Source organism: Amborella trichopoda, chromosome 2 (assembly GCF_054954075.1).
Source record: "Amborella trichopoda isolate Santa Cruz 75 chromosome 2, AtrichopodaSantaCruz75HAP2 v2.0, whole genome shotgun sequence".
NCBI lineage: Eukaryota > Viridiplantae > Streptophyta > Magnoliopsida > Amborellales > Amborellaceae > Amborella > Amborella trichopoda.
In genome coordinates, this window is record NC_142337.1 from 10335207 (window position 1) to 10355904 (window position 20698).

A 20698-nucleotide genomic window follows, 5' to 3' on the forward strand; every position below is an offset into this window, starting at 1 on the left:
GGGATTTGACATTCTGAAATTATGTTCGAAGGTTCATTGAAAATTTAGAGAGGCACAATGGATTCTTATATTTGTGAAATTTAGAGATTGAATGACAAGAAACAAATTGGATTATCATAGATTGTCGTTATTATCATCATCATCATAAAACGATTTTCTCAAGTAATTGGGTTTTGGCTACACGAATTTTGGTATGTCATTTTGTTGTATTAATAACCATATTATTGATACACCATAAAGACTGAATTTCCATATAATAATTTGAAACTAACGCTCATCTACTTAAGTGAGCGTATGAGCATCATGGTTTATTGGTCCATCAATATAGCCATTGAAGGTCTTCCCTTTTTTTTTTTTTAAAGCTAATCGAGACTTCCCAATCAGTACATTACTTACGAGTTTAAGGAAGCCAATGGTGTACGAGCTAGAATTTCCTAGTTCTGAAACATCGAAGAGCTGGAATAGAATTTGGAGAAACAAAAGTAGAGCAGATTAGGGTCTAAAATCAAATTGATGAGGCAAATTGATGGGTTAAAATAAAAAAGTTTTGAAATCAAGAAGATGAGGCGGATCTTGGGTTTGAAATCTAGGAGATGAGACGCATTCATAATGTGAAACATAGAACAAGATGAGGGACCTCAAAGGTTTGATATCAAAGATTGGAGAACCCTTTTTTCACCGAAAGATATTCTATTCCTTCGGGAGTATACTGTCTATTTACTCCCTCGTGTAAACCCCACATCGGATTTTTTTGAGGACCTGAGATCTTGGGGATATAACCTTTCTAGCACATAGGTTAACCTCAATAAAAAACTTTCTAACACATAGGTTAATCTCAATAAAAAACTTCCTAATTGCACCTTTTAAACACTTAAAAAAATAATGTCTCAAGATTGAATGGAAACCGTCCAATTTTTAATAGGTAAGATCTAAGTACTAGAAATTCAAATTTTAATTTTTTTTATTGAGAATAGTCATCTAGTGACTCTAGGTGGTTACTAAAATTTCAAATTGAAAAAATCCTCCCAAGTAGGTCTGATCGAGGCAGTAGTATGAGTGCTCTTCTTCTTCTTTTTTTCTTTTCTTTTTTCCTTTTCTTTGAATTGTATACGGAAACAATTTATTTTATTAAAATGAGGTCACAATCATTTTCGGTCATTAGATATCAAATTGGAACTTTGAGTCTATCATTTTCTGCATGTTTTTTGGGGTCGAAATGTTCCATGCCATTGCACAATATAAGAATAAATTTAAATCTCAACCATTACATTTTAGAAGATATGCATGAGATGGTTTGTAGTAAGAAAATCATATTCAAAATATATATTTTACACATCAAATCAATGAAATACATAATGAATGGTTAAGACATGCATTTTCAAAATTTCAAAATACCAAATAGATACAAATAACAACTCCACAATTTATCAAACAAAATTTATAGCTTTCAAGCTATTAATTTTCACTTTCCTCCTGCATTCTAGAAAAATCAGCTATTGAGATTTTCCTAAACAACTATAGAGGGAGTTATCAAACGTACCCTTTCAAGCTATCAATTTTCACTTTCCTCATGCAAAAATCAGCTATTGAGATTTTCCTAAGAAACTATAGAGGGAGTTATCAAACGTACCCTAAAGGATTCACGGGTCTTTTACTCGAGGGAGTAAATATACAATTTGTTCCTGCGACAGCACCAATACATGCTCGGCTATCGTCATCGCCTTTGGACGCTACTAATCGCTCTTGTTAGACCGACGCCCCCCTCACTGAAACCTCTCTCGCGGAATTTCTTCAAAGAGCGAGCGGGCGGACTCCTGATTCATGGTTGGTCCCAAAACCCTAGGCACCGCCATTGAACGCAAAACCCTAGGTGCTACTTTGGTGCAATATCTCAGCACTCACCGGAAAACAGCTGGAAAATATTTTGGCTTAGAAATTCTTGCCAAATCCACATATCCATAAGCAATTTCCGGGAACTGTGAACTTTCAGCAACACCCTGCAAGCCTGTTCTGATCGATCTCCGTGAGCGCATCCAACATTGTCAGCTCACAGTGACTCCCTCAAGGTCAGTAGCTCTCGTTGATTTTCGGATTGATGTAAAGGTTTCAATGGCGGAGGTTCCTTATGTGAATTGGGTTGATGTTGATTGGTAGCTTCAGCTATGAACGTTCATCATCACTTGTGGGTTACATTGATGAGAGAGAGGTCTCTGTGTTAATTGCCTGAGCCAAACAAGATATGATATGCATGAGCCACTAATCTTATGCATGTGAATGCTTTGGCCAAACAATAAAAGCGCATTGCTGCTGTGATATACTAATTTTAAACAAAGTAATATTTTGTTTGGATAGATTTATTTTGCATCCAGACGAGCCCAAAACAAGGCAGCCTTAGGTGAGTTTCTTATCAATGGAGTTTCCTCAACCGGTTCTAAGACTTTAAAGGGGTTTTTGAGATTAACAGAGCTCTCTACAAGCTATAACCAGTGAGTTACTCCCTTTCATTTTCCCTTAAAAAAATGGAGTTCCGTTTCCTTTCCTTTTTTATCTTTTTAAATGTGGAATTTAGTTACTACAACCTAGAATATAGATAGTGTCTAATTGATGCAGGTTCTGAAACCGCAAAAAGTAATACAACTAAAAAGTTTCATTCTATTTTGGCCCCCAATGGTTTTCAATTTCATTGAAATCTATTCTAGTTTCTAGTGTCATACCAATCAGTTCCATAAACCTAAGCTTGTTGGTTTCAGTTGCTTCATGGCCTGAAATAATTCTGAGACCATGCGAATGCATCAATTTTGATTTGACTTCTCCTCATTTTTCTTCCTTTGGGGAAACTGTTGGGAAGGTGGTGCCAAATCTCCTCCCATTTGACATACGGTGTTTTCCTCAATGTCAAGGACAATTTTGAGCAAATGAAAAAGTGAATTTTATGGAGCATATAATAGAGATAAAACAAAAAGTGAAGAACTTATTAGGGACAACTCTTACGAGGTAGAGATTGGGAATTTTAGGTTAAAACCCTAGATATCAATGTGCTATATTTTGGGTGGTTGCATTGGTGTTTTCTATTGGTGGCGTATCCATGGAGATGGAGTCAATAATGGAAGTTGGATTGCTGACTCTTTTCTGGTAGTGGAAAGGGAAATTGGTGGTACTTACCAAATGTGAGGTAACCCATGTATTTATCCAATTATTGTAATTCTTCCATTAATAGTGAATTATTTCCATGTAATCGGATTTTGGATTAACCACGTATATTTTGTGTTTATGGTGCTTTGATTATGCTTTGAATCATCAATCGATACCTTCTTTCGAAGTTCATTGGCTGGTAGAGCACTACAAACCGAATTCAATTTGAGAGATTCTTTATTGTTACAACTCAAGGTAGTAACAAGATTATCATAAGATTCCAGTAACAAACATAGCAATGTTACTGCCTTATCTTCGCCATCCATCTTTACCCTGATGCTCTCGAGTTGACGAATAATGTCGTTGAATTCATTCAAGTGTTCGGACACTTTCATACCTTCACGCATCCTCAAAGAATTCAATTTTCTTTTCAAGAAAATTCTATGTGTTCGATTTGTGAGGGACTTTATTTGATACAAGCTTTCTAGCTTTGCCCATAAATCCGTCGCCGTCTTTTCTGATATTATGTTAAAAAATATTTCATTCGCTAAACACAATTGAATTGTGGCAAGGGCCTTCCCATCCAATTCTTCTTAATCATCATCCTTCATACTTTCTGGTTTCTTGGATTTTCGTTGTAGTTATTTATAAAGATCATGTTGTACCAATATATCATGAACTTTTATTTTCCAACGTTCAAATTATTCCTTCCATCAAACTTCGATACTTCAAATTTGTAAGTAGCCATTTTCCCAAATTACTACACACTTCCCTTGAGCTCTGATATTACTTGTTGGGAACCGAGGGTACCTCGATCACCCCCTCTTTTGCACTGCAACAAATCTAATATCTCGAAACCAATTTGCCAGAGCAAATTGATTCCAAGAAATCTAACACCAAAGAACCATATATGGTGTAGTAAATTTGAGAAAAATATGATGAAATCAAGTGAAGATAAATAGGAAGTCCAATCGCACAACCACACACTACAACCATAATCAAAACACCATAAACACACAATATACATGGTTAATCTAAAATCGGGCTACATCCACGGGCACCAGCAAGGAAAGGATTCATTATTAATGGAAGAATTACAAGATTTGAATAAATACATGAGTTACTTTAAAAGATCCATCAATCCAACCTCCATTGTGGACTCCATCTCAATGGATACACCAACAATAGAAATCACTGATGTAACCACTCGAAATAGGGCACATTGGTAGCTAGGGTTTTGCCCTAAAATTCCCAATCTCTACCTCACAAGAGCTCTCCCTCATAAGCTCTTCCTCTTCTTGTGTTTTTTCTCACAATGACTTTTGTTTGCCCCATAAAAGTTGCCTTTTCGTTTGGAAAAAATTGTCCTTGCCCTTGAGGAAAATACCATATGTCAAATGGGTGGTGATTTTGTATCACTGTCTCAATAAAAAGTGATTTTCTTTTGACATTTTAGTTGTACAACGTTTTTAGTTACAATTTTACAGTGAATACGATTCTTAGAGAGAAGCTTGGTTTCCCACAAATATAAATTTGTGGTATTGCATATGTTTCTTCATTTTTTTGCTTATTGCATATTAGGGTTTATTCAACATAACTTGGACTGCCTGAAACTGTTTTACATAATGATTTTTTGGCCACATACTTCTCTATTTTGATAATTAGGTAAACCTAATAGTTTCATCTTTGTCTTTGTCTAGGAAAGTGATATCTATTTCATATTTTTGGGATTGTATACTATGAGACCATTTACCTTTGTTACAAGTATCCCTAGCCATCGGATTTCAAATTGGACAGCTTGGGGTGCATCATGAAGTTCAAAAAAATTTTCATTTTAACTTTGAACCTAGTCAATGACAAACTCACAACCACCCGATCTAAAATCCAATGGACAAGAGTGATTGTGACCTCCTTGTACCAAAAGTGAATGGTGTCTTTGTATACTTTTCCCTTTTTATTGCCTTCTATTAATTTTCCGCTTCATTCTTCTCAGTGTCTTTCATGTGCATATTACTCTAGGTTCTCACTTCCTATCCCCCTTCTTCCTTCTGTCACTATTCCTCTTTCCCTGTTGCCTTCTATTTTGTTCTTCTATCACTTTTTCCCATTGTTTTTTGTCATTTTAGGTTTGTGCTGGCTCCTTGGTTGTAATTTATAGAAAGAGTTTATACAAGGTGTCAACGTTATACTATTGTAGTAAGACACCTCAAAAACTCGTAAGAAAAGGTTGTTCGAATGATACAAAGTCCTTAGATTGATATCTCGACCTCGAGATATACATATATGAAAAAGAAAATATAAGGATTTTAAGTCATGAAATATTTTCATTTTTAATGCATTATTTGAACCGTCGATTTTCAAAATTTTAATTGTTTGTATATTTGCTTGATGGCGCCAAGCGTGAGGGAATGCTAGACGTTTGGTAATTTCTCCTCCAACCAGGGTAGACGATCCCACCATAGACACGTTTTTGTCCATTGATTCGTATATATACTGGATCTGCACGAGCTTTAAATTTCAAAATTACAGGTGACAGTAGATTGTCATGCCATTATTAGGCTTTCCTGCACTGAAACAACATCTTTTGGTATAATTTTGAGGAGTACCTTACTGTGATTGATTAAGGTTGATGCCTTATACAAACCTCACCCTTTATGTAAATGATGTGCTTACTTATTGTCTATGAAATGAATAAATTGACTTCACTTATGTTGATAGAACATTCATTTTTAAATATAAATTGGGATGCATTTGACTTTGGTAGAATTTGTCGAGATGAGGGAGTGAGGCGAGAGTGTTGTAGGAATTGGACGGGACCGAACCAGCCGGTTCGAACTGGAAACCAGTTGCTAGACCCGTTCGGTAGCAACCGATTCGGTCGGGCATATTGGCCGGATGGTCCATCGACCGGCCATGGATTGGTGGACCACTCGGTCCAGTGTATGGAGGGTTTGTTGTACTAGTTCAATTCCAAACAGGTTGGTGGCATGTTTACCTGTTATGCCTTTTATTTTTATTGAAAATACTCCTTTCATAAAATGTCATTTTAAAATCATTCAAAGGCATTTTTGTCAAATTTAATTAAAGAGAAGAATAGGTTTTAGAAACTGAATTTTTGAAGAGAGGGAGGGAGAGCACTCATTTGGGGAATTTTCTCTCCCTACCAAAACTCCACAATCCCTAGGGCTTCTCTCTGGTGATTTTCCTTGGCGAATCTGGCCATCAATCCACCGTCGTTTGAAGCCCAAGTAAGCGTATCCAACCGCTTTTTTGATTGTTTGATCTATTGTTGGAAAATAAATGGAAAAATTCCCTTTTTTTGGGTTTTGCAATAAATCTTCTATAGAGCCTTGAATCTCTGGATTTGTGATCATTTAATTTCAATCCAATGTGCATTATGTGGGAATGCTTTTTCGTAGTTATTTTCACATGAAAATGCTTTTTCTTATGTTTTTATGTGCCTTTTTTTGTGGGTTTTTATATGCCTTTTTTTGTGGGCTTTCTATCTAAAAGTCATTGACATTTCCTTAAAGCAAGAATTTTCTGTTTTTGACGTTTTTTTTAATGATTGAATGAACTTTGAAGTTGATATTTTTCCTTTATTAGGGATATTTTGATTTAGGGATAATTGGATGGGTCCTCTGGTATTAGGGATATTTTCTTTTTAAGCTTTTATGTAAGTGATTTTCCAAAATAGTAAAACGCACCATGAAAGGCATATAAAAATTTAAATCTGTTAGAAGATATCGTGAATCATAGACTTACATTTTACTCATTTTCTTGAAATTTTCTGATTTTTCCATATTTTCTTTGTGTGCCCCCCTTTTTCTTTATTTTCTAGATATTTTTGTTAATTTTTTAATTTAGTGTACTGGTCTGACTGGTGAACTGGTCCGGTTTGGTTGGTCCAATTAGACTGATGCCCTCACCGGTTTAGTCACGGTTCGGTCTTGGCAACACTGTTGAAGGTCCTTCCCCTTATTTTCTTCCCCCATCCTTAGAGGAAAAGCAGGTCGCCATCTCTCCCAAGCAGTTTCAAAGACTTTCCCAACATTTCCTTGATATTTCCCAAGCGCTGAGCCTTTTCTTATCCAAATGATAGAATATAGTCCAATCTTCAGGTCTAGAGTGGGTGAATTTTGAGTGCTTTGACTTTTGTTATGTTTTTTAACCTAGTGTGTAACTTTTTTATGTGTTACCTGCAGTGTACACTCTAGTCTGTAGATTTTGTCGTGTGTCGACACGTGTTGACACTTGGGTATATTAAAAACATTGTTAGTGCTCAAGGTAAGTTTCAAACACAAGTGATATTGAGATACCATTGTGAGCTCAATCACCTTCCTGACTACTCCATATGTGAAAGAAATGGAAATTATGTTATATATATTAGTAAACTTAATACTTTACTCATAAAAAGTTTCTAGGGATGTGTCTAGCCATATCAACTTTTTAGACTGAGTACTAGACACCTAGGACATTTGAGGGATGTTGACACTTGTGTTGGTGTCTATGTAACACCTGCTTAGTGGGAAGGTCAATATCTTTACGTGACACTCTTTGTTTTGAGATACTTTTAGGTGATACTCTTACTTAAGTATGAAAAAAATTTGAATACTTTTTCCCTTCTCCTGATATGCTGAAAAGGCTCAACCTCTAGTTGGAATATATAAAAACTCGTTTTGTGCAGTGTACACGTTACCAGGATGTACCTTTACTGAGTGATGGTTTTCACTAGTTGATTATCCTTTCTGTGTTTTCTTGGTCATTATGTCTCCATTAAAATTGTTGCGCCAGCTCCCTACTTGTCTCTCCACAAAATGATGACCTTTGGCTTAGATCATGCAATTAAGTAGAAAGAAAGAAGAAAGTATATTCTGTAACTATGTAATTTGAATGCTGCAATCGTTTTCCAGTGCAAGAATGGGAGTTTTGACTCTGCTTCATAGCCATATTCTTTTTGTATATTTTAATAGGCATGTCTATTCAGTTTCCTCTTTCATATTGATGTTCTTGTAAATTTAACTCGAACCTTTTAAGAAACTACAATTTATGATAGATGCTACCATATTTACACCTGCATTTTTAAGGAACTTGTTTTTTACTATTCAACTTTCCTTCTTGGCCTTGTTTACTAATAAATCACTTACTGTTGATTTAGATGAGTCCTTCTGTCAATCCTAGATCTCCTGCTAGGAGAAGCTCGTCTGATTGGTCTGGTTCTCCTCCAAGAAGGCAATCCTCACCATATCCTCGTCCTTCCCGTAGAAGAAGCCCACCTAGAAAAGAAAACTTTCTCTTCGGTCGGAGGACTTCCCCAAGATTGAGATCACCTGATAGAGGTACTTATCACCGAACAAGATCACCGACAACCGAAAAAGTGCGCAGTCAAAATAGGTCCCCCAACTACTTGAGGTCTCCTGTAAGGTCTGGTTCTCCCTATGCAAGACCTTCTTCTCCTAGTACGAAACACTTAAGGCGAGCTCAAGAAGAAAGAGAGGTGGATGAGTTAAGAGATAGAGAGCCCAAGGGGAGCAAAAACGTGATGTCAGGTTCTCCCCGTTCCCAGTCTCCTTCGCTGCGTACAAAACACTTGAGGCAGGCTCGAGCAGAGAGAGGGATGGATAAGTCAAGAGATGGAGAGTACAAGAAGAGCAAAAATGCAAGGTCTGGTTCTCCCCATTTGCAGTCTCCTTCTCCCCGCACGATACGATTGAGGCAAGCTCAAGCTGAGAGGGAGGCTGATAAATTAACAGATAGAGGGCAAAAGAAGAGTAACAATTTAAGGGTGGGTTCTCCCCATTCAAGGTCTCCTTCTCCCCGTGCAAAGCACCTGAGGCGACCTCAAGAAGAGAGGGAGGCAGATAAGTTAAGAGATAGAAACCATAAGAGGAGCAGCATTGTGAGGTCAGGTTCTCCCGATTCTCAGTCTCCTTCTCCCCGTACAATGCGCATAAGGCGAGCTCAAGAAGAGAGAGAGGCAGATAAGTTAAGAGACAGTGAATACAAGAAGCGCAATAATGTAAGGTCAGGTTCTCCCTATTCTCGCTCCCCTTCTCCACATGCGAAACACCTAAAAAGAGCTCATGCAGAGAGAGAACTGGACAAATCAGACAGAGAGCACAGGAGAAGTGACAATAAGGATGATGATAGGGGGAGGCATAGAGAAAGGGGCTCAGATAAGGACTTAAGCGTTGAGAGAAAGTCAATGAGGGACATGCGAGATGACTTCTCTTCACGATCAAAGCATGGTCGTTCAATTTCTCCTAGGGATCGTGGACATTGGAACAAACGTGGGTCAGAGTCACCCCCTAGAATAGCCAATGACTATGGAAAGGATCACCACCAATCTGCCAAAGCTGGAGCACGTGACGAGGTGTCTGGTGATATCCAACTTTTGCCTTCTTTCTGCACATCTTGTGCTGTTATCTCATTGTTTAAGTTGTTGTGTGGGTTTCTTTTGAATATTTCTCTTATTTCTATTGGTGTGGTGTTAGGCTCATCTGTATTCTTGGAGTATTACTTTTTCAGAGCTTTACCCTGCTTCTCATTTTCATGGTCTGTCATGAATGTCCAAGTTTAGAAGGAGCTTTTCTTTCATTGGCCAGTTGCCATGGACATTCTAAAATACAAAGCCTCTCAGTTTTGTTACCTGCTAATTTTTTTGGTTTCACATGAAAACCATGGGGTAGGGCTTGGATTGTATTAGTCTTTTAAGATTAGCTGGATAGGTGATTGTTGTCTTGGTGAATTTCACAGAGTTTGTTGGTAAGGGCCTGTTTGGATGACAATTTATTTTACTTGGCGTAGCCTATCTTAACTAAAACTAATGTACTCTGGATAGCATTATCACGTTAGTTGTTTCGTATGTATCTTAAATTATGTATAATATTTTCTAATTATTTAACTTTTTCAAAAAAATTGAATTATTTAACTTTGTCCTGTGCATTCATCAACATTTTCACCTCTGTGTTCATTTAATTTCATAATGATTGCTATCTTGCCTAGCCAAGCATTTGAATTCGTAGTTTTTCAGTTTTTAGCTATTCTATGCTGTGAACGTTTGTATCTTATAATTTTAATATTAACTCCAATATTTTTGAAGTACTTTGTTGTTTTGTGCACCTTCATTATCAGCCAAATAGGAAAATTAATGAGTGTTTACTTGGAGTTTTGTATTCTTCACTTTTCATGCTACTTATCATTGGTGCAGCCTTTAATAGATGCCATTTTTTTGTGATTCCAGGTAGCACACCAAAGAGGAGAACAACAGCGGTGAGTTATTTTCACTTAGATTGTATTCTTGTTATTTCATGACAGTGTTTAGGATGCCTTACAATTTTGATGCCTGCTATGTTTTCCTCAGACAATTAAATGCCAAAAAAGTTCTCAATCTGGGGTAGGGTGTATTGCGATTATGGTGAGGATTTTGTTGCAGTTTGGAGTGTTTTGGATTTTGTGTTAATGGCATGCACTCTTTGTGGTTGCATCCAAGGCAATTAATGGCAATATTTGTTTGAAAGTTAATGGTCAATCAACAAATAATAGATGCAAACTGTGAATGTTTGGAACACCATGTAATTCCTTGAGATCCCCTGTGGCAGCTCTGACCCTATGTTAGGATTGTTATTTGAAGTTGGGGAAATCGAGATTATCCATTACGAAGCTCATACATGGGTTGCGTAAAATTATTAAAATAGACAGTTGTACATAAGTAATATTCACTCTGAATAAAATATTAAAGAGATGAAGATACATAAAGTAGCCATTCTTTGGTCTTTGGAAATGTATGATGATGCTGTTACTGAGGAGTTGTAATATTCTATTGAGAACCATGCGAGCACCTTTTTGAGGAGATCTGTGATTTAGTTAGGGCTTTGTGACTTGAGGGTCAATCATGATCAGAAGTCCTCCCACTGGTTGGCTAATGAACTTGCTTAGGTGTTAAGTGAGGATTGAGAAATTGTTTTTGAAACTAGGATTGAGAAATTTATAGAAAACTTTTGGGGGCTCTGTACAAATGACCTAGATAGTAGTGAAGTTGGAAAAATGCCTTGTTTTCTGAAAGTAAGCAGTCTGTACTTGCAGTAGTATATATTTCTACTAGGAGGTAGGAATATTACTGTAGAATGTTTTTAAAATATTATGAGATCCAGGATAGTTTCACTTCTTCTAAATTATAAAACTCTCATAGGCCTAAGTGTGCCTGTGATCCTCCCAATTTAACTTTTAGTTACCTGAATCTGTCATTTGTGTGAAATTTATTTATCATAGAAGATTAAGGCCCTACACTTGTGGTTAATGCCAACTGCTTAAATTTCCTTTTGGTTATTGCACTGTTCCCAAAGGTAGGGGTATTGTTAGCGCATGGCGATTTGATAAGTATGAGAAAACTTTCTGAATTGTCTTTGGTGTAAATGGATATGTTTTTTCAGATCTGTCTGATATTATTTTCTTTCTTCTCTTGAACAGTGCCTTTTCTTTAATACATTGTAATGCCTGAAGAGTTTGGGTACTTGATGTGACCGATGACTGGATTTATTTTCATGAATAGGGATGGCAATAATGATTCACTAGCAAAGATGAAAGCTGCTGAGGAAGCCCTAGAAACAAAGCCAAAGGTAAATAATACATTCATGAGATCATTCTTGAATCTAGATCGGTCAAGGTTTGTTATAAGTATGTCTCTGTTTAGATTTGCTAGCAAAGTCACGGCGTTATATTATACTAACTGATGAGATTCTTGAAATGCAGCAACAGCCTTCATTTGAGTTGTCAGGGAAGCTTGCTGCTGAAACTAACCGAGTAAGAGGTGAGTTGCCCTCATATTGCACATCGAGATGGTAATGAAGCTTGCTATTGATTGTGTGCTCATTGCTTGGGTAGCATATATGTGTAATAATGCATTACTAAAACCCTTGGTATTGTTTAATCGTCAACCAGCTACTGTGATATTTGTGTTAATCGTGAGTTTTGAAGTTTCTTAGTTTATCTTACACATTTCGTATTCCCTTTACTTGTGCACTTTCCCATCTTCTTATCATTCCTCAGTGCTTAGTCGATGTTGAGGCACATTATGAAGCATTGCTTTTTTTGTTTTTGGATCATTGGCTTTTCCTATTTTTTCTTATGCTGCAGTTAGTGTGATATGCACCTTTCTGAGTGCAACAAGGCAAGTATTCCTTGCCTATTATGCTGCTATATCTCCGCCTGGAGCTAATCTAAAATGGGACATATTATTAAGACTGCATCCTCAAGGGGTTTTCCAAGCGAAGGGTTCTATGGTAGCTGAAATTTCTCCTTTTGCAGGTGTGACTTTGCTATTTACTGAACCACCTGAGGCTCGCAAACCAGATATAAGATGGCGATTATATGTATTCAAAGCTGGTGAAGTGCTTAAAGGTGTAAACTTTTTTCCTGAATCGGGTTTGTGATTGATTGGTTAGTTGTTAATGAACATTACGTCCCATGTTCGATTCCTACTGCTGAAATAACCCAAAAAGTAACTCCTTTCTTATTATCATACTCGATGGAAGTTTGCTTACATTATTTATTCTGCTTTACTATTTTGCTCCGCTCCCTAGCCTTGATCATTTCAACTTAATTTGACCTCTCTTTATTCAATTAAGCCGAACTGTGATGGTGGTAGACATTTATTAAGCAACTTCTGATACACATGCCCCAATGGAGCCTAGCAATTATTGGGGCATGATAATCAATATTCTATCATAGTTTGAATACACTTTAAGTATTCACATTGCCTAATGTGGTTATGCACTTTTGTTAGAACTTAGGGGCATGTGCTTGTTGGGTGGAGTACCTTTGATTAGTTTTGTTCAGGTGTTTTCATAAATGGTACACACACACACACGTGCGCGTGCGCGCACACACACACACACGTACTCACAGGTCACAGGTCATAGCTCACAGGTCGGATATGGTATTTGATCTTATTGTTCTTAGTAAAGAAGAAAATTTTGAAATGGATAAAGTTGCTCTAAAAAGAGACTTTTACTCTCAAGAAAATAGGGAAATAAGAAAATGATACCAAAATGAGTTTAAAGAAAACCTCAAAATCAAATTATATGAAAAATATATAAAATTTGTACAAGAAAAAAAAATGAACTTAAAATTCTTTAAATGGTTAGAATATTTCTTAAGGAAACAAGGAATTCGGTTTCCTAATTTAAAAAAAGAATTAAACATGGTGATAAAAGAATTCCAAGTCTTTACTACCAAAGACGGGAAATAAATCCAATCTGTCCATCCTCTTGAGGTACCTGTAGATATTAAAAGGGTTAAAGCCGGACCCTATAAACTTGAACCAAAAAGGTTAAATCTCACAGCAACGGTAGAGAGTATAAACCATGTTAGTGAACAAAATAATTATACAAATTTATATTTGAAAAGCCTAGGTAAACAAGTATCTAGGATAGAACTCATGGTTAGTGAAGAAGATCTCAAAAAAGAAAAGTCTGAAAATCCAGAAGGGAAACTAGACAAGCATGAAGTCGGTATATATATATAGTCTTTTCTCATTTCATTGTTTTATTAGTGCATTCCTACCTCAAAAAATCTCATTTACGAAATGGCAGAAAATGATGGCCAACATTCATATGGAGGATTTGTTTCCCTGCTAATTTCTTTCTTTTTTCCAGAACATCTTGATTCACGATTTCCTTAATATCTATGTCCTATACCAACTTAACCCATTCATTATGTTCTACTTGTTATTTGGTCATTTAATGTTTAGAAGTAATAATTAGTAATAATTATACTATATTGCAGTAATTCATTCATGTACTTGCTGCTTTCTAATTTGATTAATCTAGGTTGGCAATTTCTCTGTCTACTTTTTTGTGCTCATAAAAATACTCTTGATGTCTTGTGCTAGATAACGGCATTTGATGTATTTTTGCGGAAGGTGTTATAACTGTGTCTTGAGTTAAGAACCCTGGCTCAGACTTTTGGTAAATCCTGGGGGTTTTTAATTAAATACTGTGATTTATCAAGAACCATGGACAAATTATCTGAAATACTGCTATGATTTTGCTAATGACAAGAAAATTATTTTCTATTTTTGGAATTAGACAAACTAGTGTTACAATTTTCACCATTTTCCAATTGTCTAACCTCGGTAAACTTTATTGAACAACATTTCTTTCTTTTAAAAAGAACTTTTCTATCAAAATAAAAGACCAGCAGACTTGAAATACATGGACTCTGCTTATATCAAATAAATGGGCCTTATTTCTGTAAAATGCATACTACTGGAGTGTGACTGATTGTGGAACTTTTAATTGACAATAGTAAACTGTTATTATCATGCCAAGAAGTCGAGAAATTCTAGATCTAGTTATAATCGTGCTGTTTAATGTATCATTGACAATGCCTTTATTATATTTCAATAAAAAGAAACTGCTTCTATTATAAATGTAATAGCAAATTGCAGATGATGCTTGTGAGTATTTTTTATGCTTTTTGGGTTTTGTTTTCTTAAATAAATTTGCTTTTGTGCAGAACCTCTTTATGTGCATCGCCAAAGCTGTTATCTCTTTGGGAGAGAAAGGAGGGTTGCAGATATTCCTACAGATCATCCTTCTTGCAGCAAGCAACATGCTGTTTTGCAGTATAGGTAATGGCGCCTAGTATTTGGCTCATATAGAATTGTGTAGACATGCCTACTGTACATTTTTCGGCAAAGATTTATTATTTCTTCATTGTATTCTCTCATATTCTATTACAGGCTCGTGGAAAAGGAGGAACCTGATGGTATGCTGTCAAAGCAAGTAAGGTAGGGCTTTATGTCTTCTCTCTACACCTCTGATAGTGATATGGGTATCTGTTCCAACGCTTTCTTCAGTCAAATTAAAATTTTCCTTCCTATATTCCTAGGCCCTACTTGATGGATCTTGGTAGCACCAATGGAACTTTCATTAATGTAAGTCTCATTCGCATATCTGAATTTCTAGTTCTGTTGTTTTGTTGAAATGGGACTAACATGTATGCCTTTCTTTTCATTAGTACTTAATTAAACCTTTTGTGGGTGCAGGATAATCTTATGGAACCTCAACGTTATTATGAACTTTTTGAAAAGGACACAATTAAGTTTGGTAATAGTAGGTAGGGAATAGACTTCTGGAGTGTGTATATATCAGTAAAAATATACCGTGATGCGTTTGTAGTTTACAAAGAGTGAACTATTTGTCACCTCAATAGCATGCGTCACTGTTTACATTCCCTATATGCAATTTATCTGCAGCATTCATGTGGTTTAACATCATGCTCTTTGATAATGTTAGGTTTCTATCAATTGCTTTTACCTGTTAGGTTTTCACCAGATTCTGCTATCATCTTTTGCCCATAGACATCTTTATTTCTTTTGTGGGCAATAAATGTTTCTGGTGTTTTGGACAATTTGTTCCTGCTAGTGTTTGTCAAAACCCATTTTTTTAATGTTTATTCTCTTGTTGCAAGGACTCTGAATTGATTTTCCTATTTAATATTATGGTCGTTCTAAAGAGGAGTCTTATTATTATATTTAGATTCATTTATACTTGTCATCTGCATGCGTGTAGGCATATGTCTCAGCTACCAATCATGTGTGTTATTTGGTTCATACATCCTTCCCATGCTTACCTGCTTGTGTTTTACCTTTATTGTGTAACCCATACAGGGAACAGCATAAAAAACCCATTTGACCATATCTTAAGTCTTACCTTGCATTGGAATGCTTGAAAATTTCATAAACACACACACACAAAGAGAATACTTATGGCATATTCCTCATTTCTGGAACTAGTTCCTTGTAATGGTGCAAGGAAAAGTAACCATTTAATAGTGTTTGTATTTTTTATTTTCTTTAGAATATTGGAGGTTCTTGCAGTCAGGCTTAGACTCCAAATTATGATTTAGACCCTAGATCATGGTTCCTTATTTCTAGTTCATTAAAGGAAGACCTGGAGCAAAAATGTCAACTTATTCAAAAAAAAAATTATAATATAGCTAAAAGGAGCTGTCTCAAGCATACCAAGATCAAGTTTTCAGGGTTAAAGGGGGATTTGTATAGACTTTCCATGCAAGATATTGCATATATATCAAAGGGAAAAAGGCAACAAAAGGGATTGACAAATAATAGCTACATAATCAGACTTTATAGTGCTTGTATTACTGTTCATACTTATTAATTCTTGAAAGGAAAAAATGGAGCACACATTTTATACTTGTTGGCTTTGATTGTTATCTTGGTGCTCCACTCAGTTATGGACTTGCTTAATATAAAAACTTATGTTAACCTTTTGTTTCCAACAATGTTTTGGTTTAATTTAGTGAATCTTTGTTTGATATAGGTTTAGTTCATTTGTTATTGGAATTCTGAATAATTCCTTTAAACCTCTCTGTTCTCCTTTTTTTTTTTTTTTCCCAGCCGAGAATATGTAATTCTGCACGAGAACTCTGCCTGATGATGCGCTGGGTTATGACAAATGATCAGGCATCCCTTCCATGGTTTTGGTTCATGTGTAGAGCAGCAGAGGTGTTCAATTATGTTCTTTTTTTTTGTCACCATGTTGTATTTATGGGCTTGAGTTTCTCCAAATTTTTGAGTGATGGATATGTAGCCTGGATATTAGAAGTTTGTGATATTTATGCCCTCTTTTCTATCAGTCAAAATTTAGTCTGTCGCCTAGGTTTCTTTTTGTTGAAAATATCGGTAGAATTTTGTATTATCTTAATATAATGAGATATCTTCCCATGGTTCGCATTGAATAAATGAATTTATGCTAGTGTAAGTGATGCTAATAAACTTGTAAATATAAGTTACGAAAACAAGGAAGTACATGTCATGAAGGAAAGTGGCTTAAGGTTTCTGATATTTGAGAATGTTGTCTTTAAGGGCCAGTTTTGGAAGCCTGTTTTGGAAGGTGGTATCCACTTTTTGTAGCACTTCTGTGTTTAATAACTGGAAGTGTTACAATGATTTTATCAACCTGAAGTACCCTTATCCCTGCAAAGAGGATACCGCCGCTTCCATCCCTCCCCATGGAAGCGGAGGTTTTGGAACTGGTACCTGTGTGACCATTTGAGCAGATGACAACCCCCCTGTAGCATCCTTTTATTCCCCACAACCATTCCACCATTCCCCGACGGCCCTGCTACACTCTCTCAACCCAACCATCGCAATCAGCAAAAGGTAGAATGTCTCTCTGCCTCACTTATCTCTTTTTTGCTGTAAATTTTTTTCCTTGCAATGAAGGACTACGGAAGAAGCTCATCTTCACCAAGCCCATACCTTTTGTAGTTTAGGTTTTTTTCTGTCGGTTTATGCTTTTATTTCTTCTTGTAAATTTTTTTCTGTGCAGTGAACCTCTCTATCTCCCCGTCCCTTTTTTTGGTTGACAATAGGATTGGTGTTTTGGTGGACTTATATGTAGCCTTAATCCTCATGTTATAGTGGACTACACGACTAAATTGTCTATAATGCGTAGTGCTTTTATGTTTACAATCATTCTCATCTCGAAAATGTGCAAAAATTGGACGCCATAGCCATATTACAATATTCAAAGATTGAATCAATGCCCTAGGACTACTTCCCTAAAACAAAATAATGATTAAATATCTAAATTGCATTATTTTCAAATAAAGAGAAAAGGTGTGCACTATTATGATGTGGATTCTAAATAAAAAAAATTATATATTATGACAATGTAACTTTGTTACGTTTACATTATGTGCCTATTTTACTTTACATATGAATGGATGCTGATGATTGCTGCTTTCTTAATTATGGATGATTTAACTAGGCATTTATAAGATGAGGCACCGTGGCGTATGTTGTTCATAGACGACATCGTTTTGATCAATGAGACCTGAAGTGGCATCAATAGAAAGTTAAAATTTTGGAGGGATGTTTTAGAATTTAAATGTTTTAAAATTAGCCGGACTAAGATATAATATATGGAATGCAAGTTTAGAAATAATAGGAGTAGAGATGAAAAAGTAGTTAATATTGGCAGTCAAGAAAAACAAAAAAGATGGTACTTTCGATATTTTGGGTTGGAAATTTAGGAAAATGAGGAGATCGAGAAAGATGCCGCATATATAATTAGATTTGGGTGGGACCCAATGTTATTAAATTTGATTCGCTTCGGTCGAAGCTTTCGGAGTTTAAGCATAAATCGAAGCGAAGAGATGCATGGTGTTGCCGCTTCGGTCAAATTTGGGTCGTTTCTGGTTGCTTCGGTTGAAGTTTTGGGCTGCTTCGATCAGAAAAGAACTACCTATATAAAAGTATTTTTAATTTTTTTTTTTAAATTTTCATTTTTAATTTTTTTCATTATATATAAATATCTAATTTATTTATATTAAATTAAAAAAAAGAAGTCTGAAATCTGCTCTCGCATTGGATGAAGCACCGAATTACTTTATTTTTCTTGTCAAACCGAAGAAGACTCCGAAGCGAATTTGACAACATTGGTGCAACTAGAGTTTTACATGATCGCTGCATACCAATGAAACTCAAAGGGGGGTGGGGGGGGGGGGTGGGTTGTTTTCAGACAACTGTGAGAAGAGAAGAGCTTTGCTTTATGGGGCATAATATCGGGTGGTCAAGAAACAATAATACCTATAGGATAAGTGTAGTTGAGATGAGGATATTGAGATGGATGAGCAGCAAGACAAGAAAGGATATGATTCATAATGAATACATTCAAGAGAACTTAGATATAGCTCCAATATGCGATAAGATAGGAGAAAATAGACTAAAGCGGGTTGGCCAAATGCAGTGCATACCTACTACAACCCATGTTAGGAGGAGTGAGTTGGTTGTAGTGGAAGGCTCAAAAAGCGTAACGGGTAGGCCCAAAAGGGCATGGTTGGAAGTATTGAGAAAAGATATGGGAACTTATAGCCTCACTGAGCGTATGACTCTTGATAGAGCAGAATGGCAAACCAAGATTCATGTAGTCAACCCCAAATAGTTGGAAAAAAACTCTATTGATGTTGATGATAATGATGGTGGTGGATGCTGATTGATTATAAAATTCGAACAAATATTACTATGTCATATGATGGAATCTTTAATAAACGGTTGGAACTGGCTCATTTTCAGGTCTCTCAGTTTCCAAATTGCTAGATTTAATCAAATACAGGTTCCCAGAATTCATAGAGGTAGCTTATCAAACATGGTCTTTATTGATTCCATATATCAAAATATCCAACTTTAGGAGTCCAAAAAACCAAATTTTTAGAAAACTTTCAGTTTCCATTTACCAAACAGGCCCTAAAGCCTTGTTTGGTAATTAAGAATGCTATTTTCCTAGAGATTCTATGTGAAATTGGAAGCTTGAGAAAAAAGAAAATGTAGAAAACAATGGAGTGGAACATTAATTTCTTGTATAATAGGGTGGCTGATTGCAATATTTGGAATTGTTTAGTAACCTTCAAGGAACTTCGGTTGTCACATATGATGAAAGATGAATTGGTGTGAGAGGTTAAGAATGATGGAGAATTTAGTGTTAAATCTGCTTACCTCCCATTCTATGACAAATTAAAATGGAGTCACCCATTGCTAAATAAGATTTGGAGTTGGCCTATTCCTTTAAAGATCAGAACTTTTATTTGGATTCTCTTTCAAGGAAGACATTAACACTGGATAACCTTGTGAAGAGAGGCATAATCTTGTGAAGAGAGGCACAATCTTGGCTAACGTTTGTATTTCGTATAAGGAGAATGAGGAGAATGGAGATAGTCTTTTCTTGCGCTGCCTGTTTTCTTATAGTTTCTGGTGTTGGATCTTTCGATTGCTGGAAATAACTCCAATCATTCCTTGGAGTCTTGGAAATCTTGGAACAACTGAGTTTTGGTTCTCAAAGGTGGGAAAGATGGTTTGGAAAATTTCAAAGGTAATTGTTAATTTGAGAATTATGTTGGATAGAAATAGAAGAATTTTGAAGGAGCTGCTTTTGGAAGAGGAGGTGGTAAAAAGGAGGATCTAACACGATATGTGGAGCTGGTTTTCTATCACAAAGGAGTGCTTTGGTGTTTCCGAAGCAGATGTTGTTAACCTTTCCAATTTGATTATGCATAGGGTTATTAAGGTCAGACTCAAGGGTCGACAACAAGTTTTTGTGCATGACAGTTTGAAGTTGAACTTTGATGATAGCTCGTGTGGCAATAAGGCTTTGGGGGTGATAAGGGATTCAAACGAGGCAGTTATATTATGCTATACTGGCCCTTGTGGTTTGACAACTGCAAATTATGCAGAGCTCGAAGCATTATTACAAGGGCTTCGGTTGGTGTAACAGAGGTTTACTTTTAGAGGTTTACTTTTATTCCTTTTTATGTTGAAGGAGATTCTCTTAATGTTATTAATTAGTGCAACACGGATTTTAGAACACCATGGAGTCTTAAATCCAAGTGGATGGAGATAATGGACATTTGTGCACAACTAAAAGTGTCTTTTAGGCATGTTTATAGAAAAGCAAATGAGATAGCATATAGTTTGGCCAAAAGGGACGTAACATGATTCTTTATGAGGTTTTGTTTGTTTGAGCTTTCTTCATGTTGTACT

The 20698-nt window shown here is 36.1% G+C and overlaps 1 protein-coding gene and 1 long non-coding RNA gene across 12 annotated transcripts; both read left to right on the forward strand.

Annotated features, from left to right (window-relative positions):
• The first annotated feature begins 1765 nt into the window (after window positions 1-1765).
• Window positions 1766-16900, forward strand: LOC18447908 (FHA domain-containing protein DDL). Of its 11 annotated transcripts, none has more exons than XR_016049107.1 (12): window positions 1766-2066; window positions 2353-2486; window positions 8291-9512; window positions 10376-10404; window positions 11684-11750; window positions 11884-11941; window positions 12439-12531; window positions 14650-14764; window positions 14876-14923; window positions 15025-15070; window positions 15182-15252; window positions 16556-16900. XR_016049107.1 is itself a non-coding variant. In XM_088857938.1 (12 exons), exons 3-12 carry the CDS (start codon window positions 8291-8293, stop codon window positions 16590-16592), a joined length of 1779 nt encoding a protein of 592 aa, XP_088714064.1. In that variant the 5' UTR covers window positions 1766-2066; window positions 2353-2486; the 3' UTR covers window positions 16593-16900. The 11 variants fall into 11 exon arrangements, 7 of the variants coding, with proteins under 7 accessions (XP_088714064.1, XP_088714063.1, XP_011628433.1 ...); XM_088857938.1 differs by having other exon boundaries at window positions 8291-9505; XR_016049106.1 differs by having other exon boundaries at window positions 1766-2486.
• Window positions 16901-17231: 331 nt separating this feature from the next.
• LOC148783100 (uncharacterized) lies at window positions 17232-17605 on the forward strand. The gene is made up of 2 exons (XR_016049110.1): window positions 17232-17320; window positions 17490-17605. It is a non-coding gene; the product is annotated as an uncharacterized LOC148783100 (long non-coding RNA).
• The last annotated feature ends 3093 nt before the right edge of the window (window positions 17606-20698 follow it).